This window comes from Quercus lobata, chromosome 7, assembly GCF_001633185.2.
Source record: "Quercus lobata isolate SW786 chromosome 7, ValleyOak3.0 Primary Assembly, whole genome shotgun sequence".
In the NCBI taxonomy this organism is placed as follows: domain Eukaryota; kingdom Viridiplantae; phylum Streptophyta; class Magnoliopsida; order Fagales; family Fagaceae; genus Quercus; species Quercus lobata.
This window is the reverse complement of record NC_044910.1, coordinates 15,326,434-15,344,723: the sequence shown is the minus strand read 5'-3', so window position 1 is coordinate 15,344,723 and position 18,290 is coordinate 15,326,434. Positions and strand designations below refer to the sequence as shown.

The 18,290-nt window shown below is 31.8% G+C and overlaps 2 protein-coding genes across 3 annotated transcripts; one reads left to right on the top strand and one right to left on the bottom strand.

Annotated features, from left to right (window-relative positions):
- Positions 1–3,620: 3,620 nt before the first annotated feature.
- LOC115952874 (dihydrofolate reductase-like) lies at positions 3,621–7,078 on the top strand. The gene is made up of 6 exons (XM_031070204.1): positions 3,621–3,828; positions 5,748–5,840; positions 5,950–6,048; positions 6,172–6,213; positions 6,302–6,533; positions 6,646–7,078. The coding sequence occupies exons 1-6, from the start codon at positions 3,706–3,708 to the stop codon at positions 6,864–6,866; spliced, it is 810 nt and encodes a 269-aa protein (XP_030926064.1). The 5' UTR covers positions 3,621–3,705; the 3' UTR covers positions 6,867–7,078.
- Positions 7,010–14,817, bottom strand: LOC115952872 (COP9 signalosome complex subunit 2). 2 transcript variants are annotated; one of them, XM_031070200.1, is made up of 11 exons: positions 14,621–14,817; positions 13,666–13,758; positions 11,615–11,693; positions 10,593–10,833; positions 10,346–10,420; positions 10,131–10,265; positions 8,813–9,000; positions 8,439–8,507; positions 8,213–8,303; positions 7,967–8,101; positions 7,010–7,338 (listed from the first exon to the last, which is right to left on the bottom strand). In XM_031070200.1, exons 1-11 carry the CDS (start codon positions 14,628–14,630, stop codon positions 7,135–7,137), a joined length of 1,320 nt encoding a protein of 439 aa, XP_030926060.1. In that variant the 5' UTR covers positions 14,631–14,817; the 3' UTR covers positions 7,010–7,134. The 2 variants fall into 2 exon arrangements, with proteins under 2 accessions (XP_030926060.1, XP_030926062.1); XM_031070202.1 differs by having other exon boundaries at positions 13,666–13,752.
- Positions 14,818–18,290: the final 3,473 nt, after the last annotated feature.

Sequence of the window (18,290 nt, the reverse complement as noted above, 5' to 3'; positions counted from 1 at the left end):
TTAATAGAGTTTGTTAATTTTGTTTCTTTCTCATGAACCAGAAACAATCCCGAAAATCCCTACTAGCAGTGGACTCCCTAGTTATTGAATTATATGGCATGATAACTCAGAAAGGCATATTGAGTTATGCAGTATCAAACGGGACTGAAACCAATCAATATATATATATATATATATTACTCTCACAGTCTCCCTTACTTGGTTGCTGAAGTTGAAGCCATGGCAGCTGTTCAAGCTTTAGTTTTTCCTAAGGATATTGGCACTAACTCAATCATTCTTGAGAGAGACTCAAAAGTGATCATTAACACCTTGAGAGATAAGGATGAGTCATTGGCATCCTTTGGCCATCCGACTTCTGATGCAAAGTTCCTTATAGAAGCCTTCCGAAATATTAGCTATGCACACATACCAAGATGTGATAAGTTTGTAGTTAATAATCTTGATAAACATGTGAAACATGTCACAAGTTTATCGGTGTGGAAGGAAGATGTCCCTCCACACCTCAGTGTTGTAACCTTTCTTAACAATATTTGCAGCTTCATTCTAAAATAATATAAAAAAAATTTAGATAAGATTTTGCAAGATTATTAGTAATTTAAATAGATACTAAAATAATGAACTCTACTTAGCTTAATTAGTAAAGTTTTTTATTGTCAGATATCGTATTTGGATTTGTCTACACAAAAAATCAATTGATGTCTTAACTTAATGATAAAAAACAATCATCATAGAGTGAACACTATAAATTGAAATTCAATCATATTTATATAAAAAAAAATTAATGATAGTCAATATTATTTAAATGCAGTTTAAAATAATTATTTAATTGCTATTGACGTGGGTTAATTCAATCTACTCATTTTGTAATAGAATTTTAATAATGTCTTATTTCCAAATTTCCATAGCAATTGAAATTAGTAAATTAAAATTACACAAAACCAAAGCCAAAAAGGAATATACTTTTAATGATTGGAATAAACTTTTAATCCTAAACTAATTACATTAAAGCTACTCTGCTAAATATATTTTGTATCATACATATAAATTTAATTTGTGAATGTAAAATTACACAAATTGGGAATAATTTAAAAAAAAAAAAAAATTTGAGATAGCCAAACGCCTAGGATATTTCTTAGAATACAAACTATGACCCTACCAATAATAGTCTAGTTTACATGTACATATATGTATATGATAAATTTGAATTTATGTCATCATTTTATGATAATTATTTAATAATTATTTATTGTTTTCAAGCCAAAACAATTTTGTATTTCTCCTCTCAATTTGTACTAGTTGAATCAATGAGAATTATCGAATTTCTTTATGGATTAAGGATAAAGTTTGCCCACAAACTCTTACTAAAATATTAACATTACTACATATTTTGAAAATCTAACAATTGAATTTCATTTCTTTTATATATTTAAAATGTACTTCAAATTTCATTCAAATCGGATATTATTTACTATTCGATTCATAAACTTAAATTTTTATGCATAATTTAATACTATAAAAACTTTAAATATAAACATTTGATTGATAACATAATTGTTGAGTTTTGAATAAAGTTTGACTATAAACTTAGTTGTAATTAATGGTTACAACTTCCACTAAAAAAATTAACATGATTACATAATTTGAAAATTTAACCATTAAGTTGCATGTTCTTTATAACATGCATATCAAATTTTGTGTCAATCGGATATTATTTACTATTCGATCCATAATTTTTTTATACATAATTTTAGACTATAAAAACTTGAAATTTAAACATTTAATTGATGACATAGTTATTAATTTTTTTAATTTCTAGAAATTTTATAAGCATTGAGAATATAGAAAAAAAATATAATCCAATAGTAATTTGTTAAAATTTACATATAATAATAAAAAGATATTGAGTATAGTTATAGTCATTTGCTACAATCAAGTTCGTAGCTAAATTTTGTTTTTATCTTTGATCTTCTTAAAATTTTGTAAATATAGAGGATATATTTAGAAGATGCAATCTAATGTTTGATTTATTAAATTATATATTTAATAAAAAGATATAGCGAGACAAATGTGAGGGAAAAAAGAAAAAAAAAAGTGAGAGCATCCATTGGAATGAAATCAATATATATGTGTGTGTGTGTGTGTGTCTATATATATAAATATATATGAGTTAGGTTCTGGTGTAATTCTAAGTAATATTACACCACTCAATAACTTGTTAATGAATTTATATTTTGAAAATTCTACCGTTGGATTACATGTTCTATATGTTCTAAACATGCATGCCAATTTTTATATCAATCGGATGTTATTTACCATTCAATCCATAAACTCATCTTTTATGCATTATTTTAAACTACAGAAATTCGAATTTATACAATTGATAGATGATATGACTATTAATCTTTGATCATCTTAAAATTTTGCAAGCATGAAGAATATACGAAGATAATGTAATCCAACGGTCGATTTGTCAAAATTCGTATCCAATTAAAAAATATTGAGTAATATAACATTGCTTAGAGTTACACAAGTTGTAACTTGAACTCAACTCTCTCTCTCTCTCTCTCTCTCTCTCTCTATATATATATATAAGCAGAGACCTCATGTGGAAGAGTATAAAGTTCTGCCAAGTGGCACATTTCTTGAGTTTTTCTCATTTAAGATTCCACCTCATCAAAGTTTGCATTTATGTCAAAGTTTTAGTTCATTGAATGTGTCAATAGAGTAAATGCACATTTTAATTATTTATAGGTGTGCACTAATATTATACTACTATAAAAGTGTTTTATGTGTTTTTTTTACTATTATTATTATTATTTAAATTCTATGTAAGAAAGTAAAATTTTCATATGGGAGAACATGCACTTCTGCCTTATGGCTCTTTGTTAGAGTAATTTTTCATTTAACTTTCCACTTCACAGTTTTTACATATTTTAGATTATAATAAAATTATATTAGTAGGATATTACTATTTTCACTGACTGCTTAACCTAATACTAACATAAAATTTCTACAATATTTCCATACGCCAACTAAGCATTGACATTATATAAAAAAAAATTATGCTAACTCAAATGCATTGAAAAAAAAAAGGTTTATGCTAACGAGTGCCCTTAGGGCACTGGTTAAGAATCCACTTAAAGAAAGTTTTGACATCACTTTTATGGGAAATGAAAAAAGCTGTCAAAACATTAATTGGTTTTTTTTTTTCCATCAAAATTTTCTTTAATTGGATTCTTAACCAGTTTCCGAAAGGCACTCGTTAGTATTTCCCAAAAACAAAAACTATAATAAAACAAACAGTCAACTTATTACACCACATAATAACTAATTTATAATTTTATAACATTTACCCTATAATCTAAGTTCTTCATGCCCTTAATTTTATAGTACATCATTAATTTAACAAAAATATCTTCATTTTGTCACAACATTATTTCATTTTATTACTTTAAAATATTTTGAACATTTTATTAAAACCGTCTGATATGGCTAGTTAAGATGAATTGATATATTCTACCTGCTACTCTTATTGGGTTTGGGTGCACGTGGGACTACCAACCAAACCAGCGATGGTAGTTCGGCGTCTTAAAGTTTGTAGTAGGTAGGATTTAAGAATGAGCTTCCCCTTAGAAAAAGCCAGATAGGACACTCTTTGCTCTCCATTGTTGCCAGGTTGAGAGAGAGAGAGAGAGAGAGAGAAACATGGAAGGCACAAAAGAGAAGAAGATGAAGATACTATGCCTCCATGGATTTAGGACCAGTGGGAGTTTTCTGAAAAAGCAAATTAGCAAATGGGATCCTTCTATATTTGCTCAATTTGACATGGTACCTGATCAAACTCACTCTCTCTTTTATATTACATGATTGTGTTGACAGTAAAATAGATGACGGTCAAAATGATCATGATTTCCATGCTTTTTTTCACTTGCACCTATGTGAATTATTACTATTTATTTGATTAAAAGAATTTTTTCTTTTGCCACATGTGCAAGTTGTCTTGTTCCTTAAACATGTGATATGGGATGAACAAGTATTATGTTTGTAGGGTGTATGTATACAGCCTCTCACAATCTAATATAGGCTATCTCAAAAAAGACTTTGTACCATTAATCACTACTGTGAATATGAAGTATCAGCATCAGTGCTAAGTCATTTTTTTTTTTTTTGGTAAACCATGGTTTAATATTAAAATTAAGGATTTACAAGTCTATTACAATACATATTAGTTTTATCAACGGTCAAAATAACCTCAACCACAGACGGTGGGTTACAAAAAACATCAAAATTATACAATGATTGCGCTCCCATTTTAGCCAATGCATCAGCGCATTAGTTTGCTTCCCGAAAAGCATGGATCATGCGCTTGTATGGAAACTCCTTCAAAAGGTTCCTGCAATCAGTTAGAAGTGATTCCATTAATGAATTTTCAGTGTCATTGTTCAAAATGATCACAACACTCAAAGCATCAAGTTCAGTGCTAAGTCATTTGGTGAACCGGACTTGTGCTACTTATATTTCACACATTTTCTTAGGCGGCATCTACCTTTCAAGTGCAAACTACTGGTTAAAATCATAGGACACCTACCTACCCAGTCATGGTGGAAGGATATATATTGTAGAGTCATCCTCATGCAATCACATGTATGAATTATTTATGGGTCACATCAAGTTACACTATTTTTCTATTTAATTAAAGGGGGAAAAAAAAAGGAAGTTTTTCTCAAATCACATAATTAGTATATGAATTATGGATCACATGAAGTTATAATATTTATTTATTTAAAGAAAAAAAAAAGTGTTTGGCAAATCACATAATTAGTTTAATTATGGTATAAGCTTAATCAAATATAAAACCAGTCAAACTAAATTAAACTGGTTTTATTTTATTTCTAGTTTTTTTTTTTAATTGATTCAGGAATAATTTTTGGTAGGACTATATATGTGAAAATGACAAATTTAAAACTAATTTTGAGGCATGTGAAAACACTAGAACTTTAAATTTTAACTATATATGAAAAATGCATTTGAAATAATCAAACTAGAAACTAGTTTTTTTTTTTTAATTAGAATATATATGGCCTTATTTTTATTTATTTTCTAAAACAAAAAATAGATTCAAATACTATCATATATATATATATATAAACAATTAATATAGGTTGCATTGTTCGGTTGTTCCTAGTAGTCCACATTTTTTTTTTTTTTTTTGAAACGTAGTAGTCCACATTCTATGATATGCCTAACAGGCTAACACATCCCAATAATAAAGTCCACGTTTCCTATATGGAAGTTCTAATTGTTAATTTGTGATTTAAAAATTCTAATTTTTACCGTCTAATTGTATTATATATATTACATATTTGAATTTTACAAAAATATCGATGGGCCCTTTCCATCAACATCTATTAAAATTTTGTCATACTCTTTTAGGCAAGTTAACAATAAAAATGCTACGGACTATAATGGAAGGTTCACATTTACATCATTGTAATAGTCGTTATGAATTTTAATTTATAAGTTTTGAAAATCAAGAGATCAATTTAGAAACAATCCCAAACTTAGAAGTCAGAAGGGTGTGTTAAAGCACATTTTAACATTTGTCTTGTGCTAAAAATGAAACCATGCCCTAAATCATCAAAGTTGAGGAGCGATACCATAATGGTACTTATAGGAAGTTTTAAACATTAATTTGGTTATTAATATAAAATGAAATCAACATTAAGAAATTTTATTTACCACTACAGGATTTCCCAGATGGTATTTTTCCTGCAGGAGGAAAATCAGACATTGAAGGCATCTTCCCACCACCTTATTTTGAGTGGTTCCAGTATGACAAGGTAAAATCTCTCTGCTTTTTTCTAATCAGAGGAAATAAGAATGGTATATTTGCAAGATAAAAAGATTAGATTTGATTCATAAGAAACGTGTTGAAACTGTGTTAACCAGGACTTCACAGAGTACACAAACTTGGAAGAATGCATTTCTTACTTGTGTGAATACATAACAACCAAAGGACCTTTTGATGGTTTTCTTGGCTTCTCTCAGGTATGTATCCAACCCTGTAATGACAATATAAAGCAGATCACAAATTTATAAGCCTTTAAAAGAATTATGGTCCAAAATAACACAGTCCAGTCAAATATGACTCATATTTGTTCCTTAAATCAGGGTGCAACACTGTCAGCCCTTCTGCTGGGCTACCAGGCACAAGTAAGTCTACTTAAGTCTCTCTTTCTGTGTCATTAATATGATCACTCATATTCAAGATAGCATATTGAAAACATAAGTGGGAAATCAGGGAAAGGTGTTGAAAGATCATCCACCCATGAAACTATTCGTATCAATATCTGGGGCAAAGTTCAGAGACCCAAGCATATGTGAGGTTGCCTACAAAGACCCCATCAAGGTCAAATCTGTCCACTTCATAGGAGCCAAGGATTGGTTGAAACTGCCTTCTGAGGATCTTGCTACCGCTTTCGACAACCCTCTCATCATAAGGCATCCTCAAGGCCATACAGTCCCAAGATTAGGTGGTTTATTCTGATCCCTCTCCCTCTCGTTTTATACACATGTATTCTCACAGACTAAAACCTATAGTAAATGAACTTCGGCTCCCTGGCTGATTTTGGGTGTTAATAACAGATGAGGTTGCTATCGAGCAGTTGCAAGGTTGGACAGCAGAAATCCTCCATTGTAATAATAATTGTGCTGTGGAAAACAAGCATGAAACGGAAAATGGAGAAGCAAAAGTGGAATTTGAGGAGAAAAATGCAGAAGAAGCATGTAAGATCCACAACCATGAAAAGAGTGCAATTAACACAAACAATAGGGAACTTGAAGTTGTTGATGCAGCCTCGGCCTGATAATTTCGGATATGAAGACATTGGTCTCTTTCCACCAGTTCGGTTCAAATGAATGATCCAGATCGGTTTATGTATTAGAAAATGTCCTTGTCTTTGGTATGGATTTGCCCTCTTGACATGTATCTTTCATTCATATAAACATATTAAGGATAAAATGTAATATTTTATTGAAAATTGTATTTTCCTAGACTGCCTTCCACTGGTGGAGAATATCGTTGATCTCAACTTAAAATGACAAAAACACCAAATAAGGGTATAAATGCAAATCCTAAGAAACTCTATTGTTGATAGTTTGATAGAGAGACTTAAGCTGTGTGTTCCATTTGTCCACAGCAGTATACTTCTTTGTTCCCTTTGACCTGTCCCAGCGCTCTAGCAGCCTGTTCACTTGATCAATGTGCCCATGGATTCGGTTATCCAATATTAGTGACACCAACAGCTGCTCAACATCTTGCTCGGGCACATTTAGCTCCTGAATTTAACAATACATAATCATCTCAAAATCCGCATTAATGACCAAAAAGAAAGAACAGGAAAAGATAAACAGAAGCAGATTATGGTGAGATAGATGTATGTCAATATTGATCATGTAACACACACACACACAGGGTGAAGAGGAAAATAAAGAGGAGAGACAGAGACATCACTCATTCCACTGTAATAAACAATACAAGTTAGCATCAAGCAAAGACTAAGCAGCATCCAGTATTACACAATTATCAGTGGCATGCATATCAGCATTTCCCCTTTCAATCTCTTATTGATAAGATACTTTGCTTTCAGTTTCTTATGAGCTCATATCTAATTTGACCTAATAATCAATTTACCAAGGGAGTTCATAAATGGTTTTGTTTGGGTCAAAACAGTCCTGCTGCATTGGCACCTTTAGAAAGATGCCAACTTCATTAAAATATAACTGCCTGCATCACCTTTCTACTGAGTCAGAAATACTTCAAAGCTTATTGGTACAACCTACTTAGAGCAGTAATCCAAATGATATGGGAAACATGATTTTATCTATAAAAAAAACAAAGCAAAGAACAAACAAAAACAGACAAACTGAAAAACAAAAAATAGAACGCCATGAAGTGAATAGCTACCTTGGATATGAATGGGATCCTGATTCTTGTATAAGGCTTGATGAGCTTGAGCAAGACTTGAGTTCTAATATTTTTTAAGAGATCCTCAATATAATTTCGGATAAATGGATCGTCCATAATTGTTCTTCTGTTACTCTGGACATCAACATTTGCCACACATCCACTTAGGTGAGAACAAGTATAAATGGAATATTATAAATTTAAGCATATGTGCTAGCAAAATATGATGAGCATATTAAAACTTACCTTCAGGATTTTCTCAAACTCGAATATTTCATTCCGTTGATAGGCTGCTATTAGATTTGTCATAGCTAAAATTTCAGGGTCATTTTTGTATCTGTAAAGCAGCAATTATAAGTGGCCAAATGGAGAGAAGAATAGAAACAAGCCCAACCCACCCAACCCCCAACCAAGATTACATGAGAAAAGAAGATTAAGTAGATTGAATATAGAAGTCACATAGAGGACTTACGGCTTAGCCTCCTGCCCATCAAAGGGATTAACTTCAGACTGCATCAGCATATTGGCAAGAACAAGATATCTGACAAATTAAACAGGAATAATGTAAGAATGTGAAATATAAAGGATAAAGATAACTAGACCATTTTATTTCTAAGTAGGTTTATAGAGAGAAAGATGTAGATATCTAATTCCCCAAAAAGTATTCTCTCAAACAGTCTACCACTTGGGCAGTACATCAGTTTTTCAAGACAAACAATTATCTTCAAGACATAAAAGCATTAGATATCTATATAAAAGCATGACTGAATATATTAAAATGCATAATTATTTCTCATTAAAAAAAAGAACGATGTTTGGAATCAATGACGAAAGTCTGTTACGCACTTCAAGCATTGGATACGCCGCTGATTTCCAGCTTCATCATAATTTTTGAAAGCTTCAAAAAAATCTGTAGCTGCTTCTGCCCACTGGCGCTCTGCCATGTGCATTTTCCCCCCACATTCATGAATTATTCCCATTATCCTTGGATGAGGTATTGCTGATTTGATCATTAGTGCTTGCTGGTATAGTTGCTGCAATTAGTTCATGTCCAATGAAGCTCCAGTCAACAAAACATAAACAAAGCATTACAAAAAAAGAAACATCAACTTCAAAGGGGACTCGAAGCTGTGTTTATATATATATATATATATATATATAGTTTGGCCCAAGGAGGAGGGGGGAGGGGAGATTCAAGCTAGTGACCTCTGCTTCATGAGGCATGGTGCCAAGCCAATTGTGCTACCCTTGGGATGTTGTTTTACAGTTAATAGTATGAAAATTTACTAATAAGATGAAAACTTAAGTATACAGAAAGTACAGAAAAGTGTCCCCTAAAGAATTAGAATCGAAAAATAGTAAGTGAAATCTACAAAAGGAAAAGCAAAAAAAAAAAATCATAAAATTGGCATAAAGCCTATGCTCCAACATTCATCACATTACTTTTTCTTTTCTTTTCTTTTGCTGAATCATCATGTTACATGTTAAATACCCAAACGGCATAAACCTTCTACTCTAACTACCACTTTCATTACAGTTACTGAATAAAAAAGATAAACAATAGTGCAAATACATGTGAAATATAGGGCAGCAAATGCCAATTATGAGCAGCAATCAATTCTAGCTCTCCTCATTTGAGTCCAAAATATGAAGGTAAGTTTGCTATATAAAATTCCAAAATCAAAACCAACCTCTACAAATCTTATCTATTTAACATATTTCAGATTTTCCCTATGTTTGGATAGAGAGATTGTTTTTTTTTTTTTTGTTGGGGGGGGGGGGGGTGTGGAGGGAGGAGAGTGGAGGTGAATGGAAGATGACTAGAATGTACTAAATTTTAGTATATTCCATCCACCTTCCCCTTTACTCTCTTCTCCTCTCCTCCCTCCATCTCCCTTTGTTCCAAACATACCCTTCAAAAGCAGTTAAACCTTGCAAATAGCTAGCACTTCTAATTTTAGATTTGATTTAACTATGCTATGGTTAAAGTTACGCTACATGAAAACAGCAAATGGTTGACTATACATGAAGAAAGTCCAGCAGATATTCGACTGGCAAATTCATAAAGATGGTTGAAAGGCATGGTCAAGAAAATGACTGAAGAAAAGGTAGACAATCTTGATGAATACAAGCAAAAGGTCTAGTATAACTTCAGAACCCTGACCTTGAGTTTTTTGTTATTCTTGGTCTCAGTGTACATTTGGATCTCTATCGCATATACCTCCAAAAGCTGGGTTCCTTTCTTGTGGTCATCTGTGCCATCTTCTTTTCGACAAGATTTGTGAAGCTCCTTCAAAATCTGTGTCCAAGATATTATGAGCTGCATCTTGGTATATATTAAGAGGAAGTTGAAGTATAAACCCAGAACCAGCCCAATACCTTATTCATTCGCCCATATTCACCCATGTCAAACCAAATCTTACAAAGCTTGAGATTTGTTTTAAACCAGAGTCTCTGCACAGCATAAGAATAAGTTTTTTACAAAGTACTATTGAATTTCATTGATAAAGGGAAGCTCTACAAGAAGCACTTCCTCAAAATTAAGCACAGCATGTGAGTAATATATTCAAAACTTGAACTTCTTAACAAGAAAGTCACTGTGGAAGAGGATAAGATGACCTCTAACCTCATTTTTTGCCTCTTCAAGGGCCTTGAGAGTGGTTTGATAGAACTCTTGCAGAAGCCCAGAATTTTGACTAGCTGACCCAGAAATGAAGTCCATGATGTTATTTATACATTTTTCGCTATAATTTCGTGTCACTGCTGATTTAATGTAAGTCAACATTTCCCGATAGGCTTGCATCATTTCTGCATACTTCCCTAACCGATAATAAAGCTTGACAGTTTGTTTTAAAGCTTTAAATCCCCTGAAAAAACAGACATGGAAATTGTTAGAAACAGGTAATGATTGCCTAATCCAGAAATAATTATCAAAGTTTTCAGGTAAAGTTAATTATAGGGGCAAGTGAGCTGCAAACAATATAGACAAAGGGTTTACAAGTATAGAAAGCAGCTTCTTAAGCAAAATGCAGAAATTTATATCAGAAAAGTAACTTAAGTTTAGTTATGTGAATATTGCAAGTTTGCAACAAAGGTTATCAGGAAAAAAGATAAAATGTATACCTACAAGCCACCAAAAGAAAACAATAATATTGACTCTAAGCTCTGGCTACTTTAGCCTAAAGTAAAAAGTTTATGGAAGTATATTAACCAAAATAAACAAGGTTTTTAAGCACATCTTAATGTAACTTCAGTCACTCTGAAGTGCAATCCATTCTCACTTCTTTTTTTGGGATAGGTATCCATTCAAATATATGGAATCCCCCCCATCCCCCCCTCCAATAAAAAAAAGAAGAAGAGAAAACCACATTTGTATCAAATAAAACCATGTAAGTATACCATATTTCTTAAAGCATCTTGAATCACACATAATTAGAGAAAAACAGGCAACATTTTGTTAAATGAAGAAATTTTTTCTGATTATATACAATGGAATAAATTTTCAATTCTTTTGTGACCATCGACACCAGAACTGAAATTACAGAAACGGTAACACAAGGGAGACCAAAAGAAATTGTGGTATTCTTCTATCCCTGAGTCATATTTCTGTTCATTAAGCACCAGAAATTTCAAATTTAAGATGCTAACCACTCTGCCTTCTCCGCTTCCATGCCTACTACCTCAGCAAAACCAGCCAATGCACCTTCTGGATCAGTTTCAACCAATCCTACAGAAAAATACAGAATAAAAAAAAAGATGAAAAATATTTATGCAGAAACAAACAGTGACAATATGAGACAATAATTGATCCATCTCATCACCCTAAGAGGATATTATGAAATTAATCTTTAAAAAAAGGAAAGATACAAATAACATCTACTTTTCCCTAAAGGGTACCAATAAAGCCTAAAATACGTATTTTAGTCCAACAAGGCCTGTGTATTAATTGTAAGCAAATTCCTAAAAGTCAATTACTTTCAATTTTTTAATTGATTATTACCAATGGTAACGACCTATGGAAACACGCTAGCCACATTTGCCCTATCCTCAAATGGACTAGTCTAGTCACAATTGAGACTTCTTGTAATTGTTAATAAAGCCCAGATCAACCCAGTATATGCCCGATGTGGACTTAGAACACACCCACACAATACACACTCAATCAATTTCTAATTAAATCTAAGGCATTACAATTTTCATAATCGATACATTATAGCGGTGATATTTATACATTGCCCCTTCAAGACCAACCTTGACCCTTCCCCCCACCCCGTTTCTTCTTTTCCTTAAAAGGGTAAAAAAGAAACGGAAAGTGGTCCAAGGAAAAAAAAAGTTGGCCTTGTTCTTCATATAAATCATCAAACACAGTCCCATTTGTCTATTTATATAACCCCTCCCAACAAGGGAGAAAAAGAAGCTTCCAATTTTATTTTCCTGCAATTAAATAAGTGGCTTTGGACTTTTCCATTCCATAGATCATGCGAATCTTTATCCCACTGCATATGATGTCTTTTGAAACAAAGTAACTTAACAAAATAAAATGTTAAATGAGAAACTTCTAAGATGCAAGCCAAGGAGTACTTTATTGAAAAGCTTCTAGGTAATTCTACATTCCATAATGTCATATCGCATATGGCAGTCATATCCCAGCCCTCAATAGTTCTTAAACCCATTCCACCTTCATCCTTCGGTCTACATTGGACTAGCTGATTGTATAGATCTTATAGATGGGTTTAAGGTTTGACCAAAAGAAATCCCAAATGCTCATTGCTATCAGTATCTCTTTTCTTTCACTTAAAATCCTAATGGCTGCTATCTTTTGCCATGATGTTCATCAGTGCCACCAAAAGAAAAAATTAAGATGTAAAATGTTGTCAAACCAGAAACATATCTAAGGGGTTCGGGTTCCCAAATACAGGCTGATCATGGAAAACAAACTAATTTTTAGAATGCAGGAAGTTAAAATGGCAACAATTTGCAAAGGAGTTTTCCATGGCCTTATTTTTCAAACAATTTCTCACAATCAACATGTGGAAAAAGATTTCTGATATTCCAAAAAAAAAAACCCTTTTTGGAATTTTTTAAGGAAACATATTGAGATGCACATTCTAATTCTAATGCGTCTCTCAAAGCATTTTTCATATTCTTAGAAATAGCCTCATGAATTCAACAACTATCACGTATCAATAATCCATGAGAGACATTATGGTAAAATAATATTGATCAGCCCCATGAATTGTCCCATGTTTTACAAATAAGTATTTGATACTTGGTTTTTGTAGACCTTTCCCTCTATTTAGTTATTTATTTATTTTGATAGGTAGATAGCGGGGGAGGGGGAGGGGGGATTTGAGCCAGAGACATGCGGCACCACAAAGGATGCCATTACCACTGGGCTAACACTTGAACCCCACCTTGACCTCTAATTTTTGAAAGAATTAAACTGGTAAACCTACAGCTTTTATAAAACTTGTTTAACATGACATTAGTGTAAACATGCTATGCAGATCAGGCTTCTATACATTGATTACAAACATTAAACAGCTCCTAGCAAGACATAATTAATATCTTACAACTGCATGTAAAATTCCAAAAACTCACCAGCTATTCCAAATATCTAAAAGTTCATCAGAACAAAAAAAAAAAAAAAAAAAAAAAAAAAAAAAAAAAAAAAGGTAGAAAATTTCAATCAGAAGTACCTTTGGCATTGTAGTATTGATTCTCAATGTCAACATCTTGCTCCTCTTGCTCCTCCTCCGAGTACTCAAATCCGTAATCCTCCATGTCTGCATCTACACAGTTGATGAACAATAAATCCATCATAAAAGTTTATCTAAATTGGAATTCTTCTTTCCAATTGAGCATAATAATTTTTTTTTTTTTTTTTTAAAAGCAACAAATGAAGAGAGAGAGAGAGAGAGAGAGATACAAGTGACTACAAATTTTGCAAATCAAGAGTGTATATATATATGTGGCTTAAAACAACAACAAATTAAATATCAAACATTTAAGATGTTATCTAGTCTAGGTGTAGGTGGTACTAAAAAAGCATTGAAACCCTTTTTTCTTTCTAACCCACCCGTGGAAAGTAACCATTGTACACCTAAAAGCAAAACAATCTGAAAGTTGCACTCACTGAGCCCCTCCTCCTTATAGGTTCAAAATCCAAACCCCACAACCCAACAAAAAAAAAATGTGACATGGATTTCAAATTAGTCCAACTCTACAATATCAATAGGATTAAAGTACACTTATTTTACATGATATAGAAATCATAATGAGTTCAGTTTCAAAATTTTAAATCTCCTCCAATTATATAACAATAAATAAATAAATAAAAGTGCAAACTCTCATTAGAATTAAAATTTTCAATTTTTTTCATCACTAAATTGAGGTTTTACAAAATCAAACAATATCCATAAACACACAGACTCATTGAAATATAAGGTTTTTTTTTTTTTTTTTTTTTTTTTTTTTTTTTCTCAAAAATAAAATTGTCCTACTAGAAAGCATGACACACAGAAATCTATGATAACTATGTTCTCCATTTGGTTTGCTTGTTTAAGTACCAAAAAAATTTTATTAAAAAAAAAAAACCTAAAAATTGTTAATTGGTGAACTAAACAGAGCAATGGAATATGAAAAGGAACTCACCGGAAGCCATTGTTGGATGGATGGTAATAATTAGTAAATTAGGGCTTAGTTGGTTCTTTCTTTCTTGGTGAAGGAGAAAAAGCTGAAACAAACTCCTTCAGAAATCACAAGGCGTGGAAGGGAGAGAATGAGACTCAACAATCCGGTGGTGACGATGCCATTGCCGGCTTTCATTTTTTTATATATGCACGGGTTTCGGGTTTGGGCCGGGGGTTATAATACTTGTTGCTATGTTTGAAAAAAAAAAAAAAGTGGAAGTACAAAAACAACCCTCTAGTTTAATGATTTTAATCTTGGGACACGTTAATGGGATCTTATTTCATTATTATTATTATTATTTTGAGAGAATTTTAACTTATCGTGTCTGCTCTTGATAATAGCTCTTTATCATCAGATTAAGACATCAATCAGTTTTTGATATAAGTGAAGATTGAATCTCAAATCTCTTATACAACCATCAAAGATTTTATCAGTTAAGTTAACTAAAACCCACATCTCATAGTTGGTTCTTTAATGGGATCTCATTCCAAATCTCATACTTCTTTAATATTGTTTTTTTCCTAATCTAATTGAAAAAAATCAATGCACTCACAAATTAAATACAATAACTAAAATAAAAAAAATCGAAACATGCACAAAAGATTTCAAAAATTGGGAATAAAAAATAAATAAATAAATAAAAACTTACATAAGATAACCAAAAACTTAAATGGGTGTCTATTGTTTTCTTTTTTTATATAGTAAACTTCCTTTGACATGATATCTTGCACACAAATTCAGAAGCAAAGAACAATAAGATAAATTTATTAAATAAAAATAAAAGTGTAAGTTGCATTTTTTTTTAAAAAAAAAACAACAACAACACCAACACCATGGGGTGTATTGTGTGAGATTTAATTACGAGGATGACTTATTAGTTAAGAGAGATTGTATTGAAAAGTTATGGCTGAATATATATAAGTTCTAAAAATTTTGATAATAGAATTTTAGTTGGAGTAGAATTTAAATTTCTAAAACTTATATGGTAATGCTTTATCTAAATTAAATTATTATTAAATCTTATTCCTTAGTCAAGAGTTTTGTAACTTAATATCCTAATAAAATATTAATTTAATAAGATGCAGCCTGAGGAAAAGAAAAAACAAAAATGTGAGTTGTATGAGATTTAGATTTAGAAATTTTTTATAATAGACTATTAGTTTGAATAAATTTAAATTTGTTTTAAATTATTGTTAAATCATGCAACTTGTGGAAAAAACAAAAAACAAAAACGTGTGTTGTGCGAGATTTAAGTTTAAAAATTTTTGATAATAAACTTTTAGTTTGAATATAATTTAAATTTGTTTTAAATTATTGTTAAATCTTAAGTGGTTTTTTTTTTTTTTTTTTTTTTTTTTTTTAAGAAAGAAAAACATGAGTTGTTGTCTGAGATTTAAGTTTAGAAATATTTTATAATAAACTTTTAGTTTGAATAGAATTTAAATTTTTTAAATTTTAATGATAAAATTTTACCTAAATTAGAAAATTGTTAAATATTATCCCTTAATTGAGGAAATATATCCTAACAAAAAATATATAATTAATTTACTAATTAGTAAGAGTAGCCACTTCGTGCAACTACGGCTTCTAAACTTAAATTTTATTATATAATGTATGATATGATATAATATGATATGATGATAAATCATGTAACTTAAGGAAAACAAAAAACAAAAAAAATGGCTTGTGTGGAATTCAAGTTTTTTTTTTTTTTTTTTTTTGAACTGAAAATAGTAGAATCAGTATATTAAAATAAACAAAATTACAAAAGTATAAAAGGGGTCTTGACACCACAACAGGCTAAAACTAGGGCCTGAGTGACAGGACAAGGAATGGACAAGGACAACACAACTTATGTCTAGAAAAATTAAGTGCCATGACAAAGAAAATAGCTATGTCACCACGTAACCCCAAGGGACAGACTAATGAGTCTGCTAGTTTGCTACCTAGTTTTGATATTCTTCAAGAAGAGTTGTTGCCCACAAAGAATAATCTCTAGATGAGTCTGACTATCTTCAAAACAAAGCTTATTACGAGCATTCCATATTGCCCATACTATCATAGCAACGCTCCATCTCACTCCGAGAAAGTTTCTTAAGCATACTTTGGGTTAGTTGAAAGAAATCTGATGCATGTGTATTGCTTTTCTGAATTTTCCCACGAACCATGGCCTACACTATTGAAGTGGACCGTGTGTGTGGCTTGAATTGCCACAAGCCCAAAGTCAGTCACAAGTAAACCAAATTCAACTAGGAATATAATTCCTAGTACAGCCAACCTATAATATATATATATATATATATATATATATATATATATTAGGTTTGTGTTAAAACGGCAATACTGATAAAAATAATTAGAGAAGTCCTAAAACCTAGCAGCAGCCACATAAGAAAAAGAATAGTATTTTCTTATCTTATGGGTGAGAGAGAGTTAGGGTGTATTGGGATTTGGGTTTCTTGAGAGTGTTCTTGTGCACTATTGTATCTCCCTAATTTTATAGTGAAATTTCTCTGTCATCTCTGTGGAGGTAGGTAGTTTGCCGAACCACGTAAATTCTTGTGTTCTTTGCGTGTACTTGTTATTTAATTTCCGCTTATTCACTGTTATTGATTTAAGTCCTGGGGTGCTATCTACACAATAAGTGGTATCAGAGCAAGATTAGGATTCAATCATTTGAATACAGTAAAGATGTCAAGCATAAAGTATAATGTAGAGAAGTTTTGTGGTAAGAGAAATTTTTCACTTTGGCAAAGGCTAATGAAGGATCTCCTAATTCAACAAGGAGTTCACAAGGCCTTGCTTGGGAAGGAGAAGAAACCGGAAACGATGAAGGATGTAGAATGGGTAGAGATGGATGAGAAAGCAGCTAGTGCTATTCGTCTCAACCTAGGTGATGAGGTCATTCACAACATCCTAGAAGCAAAGACCACAAATGAGGTTTAGGAAAAACTAAAAGGTCTTTATATGAGAAAGAATCTGACGAACAAGTTGTGTGAAGAAGCAACTGTATAGTTTGCATATGAAGGAAGGTTCTGATCTGTTGGAGCATCTCAACATGTTTAACATGTTGAACACCCAACTGTCAAGTTTTGGGGTGAATTATGAGGATGAAGATAAAGTGTTACTCTTATTAGCGTCACTTCCTACTTCTTTTGATCATCTAGTGACTACGTTGATGTACGGGAAAGACACTATAGTACTTAAGGAGGTGACTAGTGCTCTCTTGTCACACATAAAGATGAAGCAAGATGGCGATGGTTCTCAGGCTGATGGACTTATTGTAAAGTCTGAGTCAAGCAATAGGGGTAGAAGCAGGTCAAGAGGACGGAACTCCAATAGGAATAGATCACAGTCTAAATCACGTGCAAAGAAAGACGTAGAGTGCTTTTATTGTCACAAGAAAAGGCACTACAAGAATCAATGTAAAGAGTTGAAAGAGCATTTAGAGGAGAAGAAGAATTGAAAGAAGCCCCTAGAATCAGCTAGTGTTGCTGAAGAAACATCAGATGACAGTGAAGTTGGTGCAGATTTACTTTCAATTTCATCAAGTAACAATGTTCTACTGGAATCTTGGGTTTTAGATTCAGCATGCTCATATCATATGACTCCAAAGAAAGATTGGTTTGAC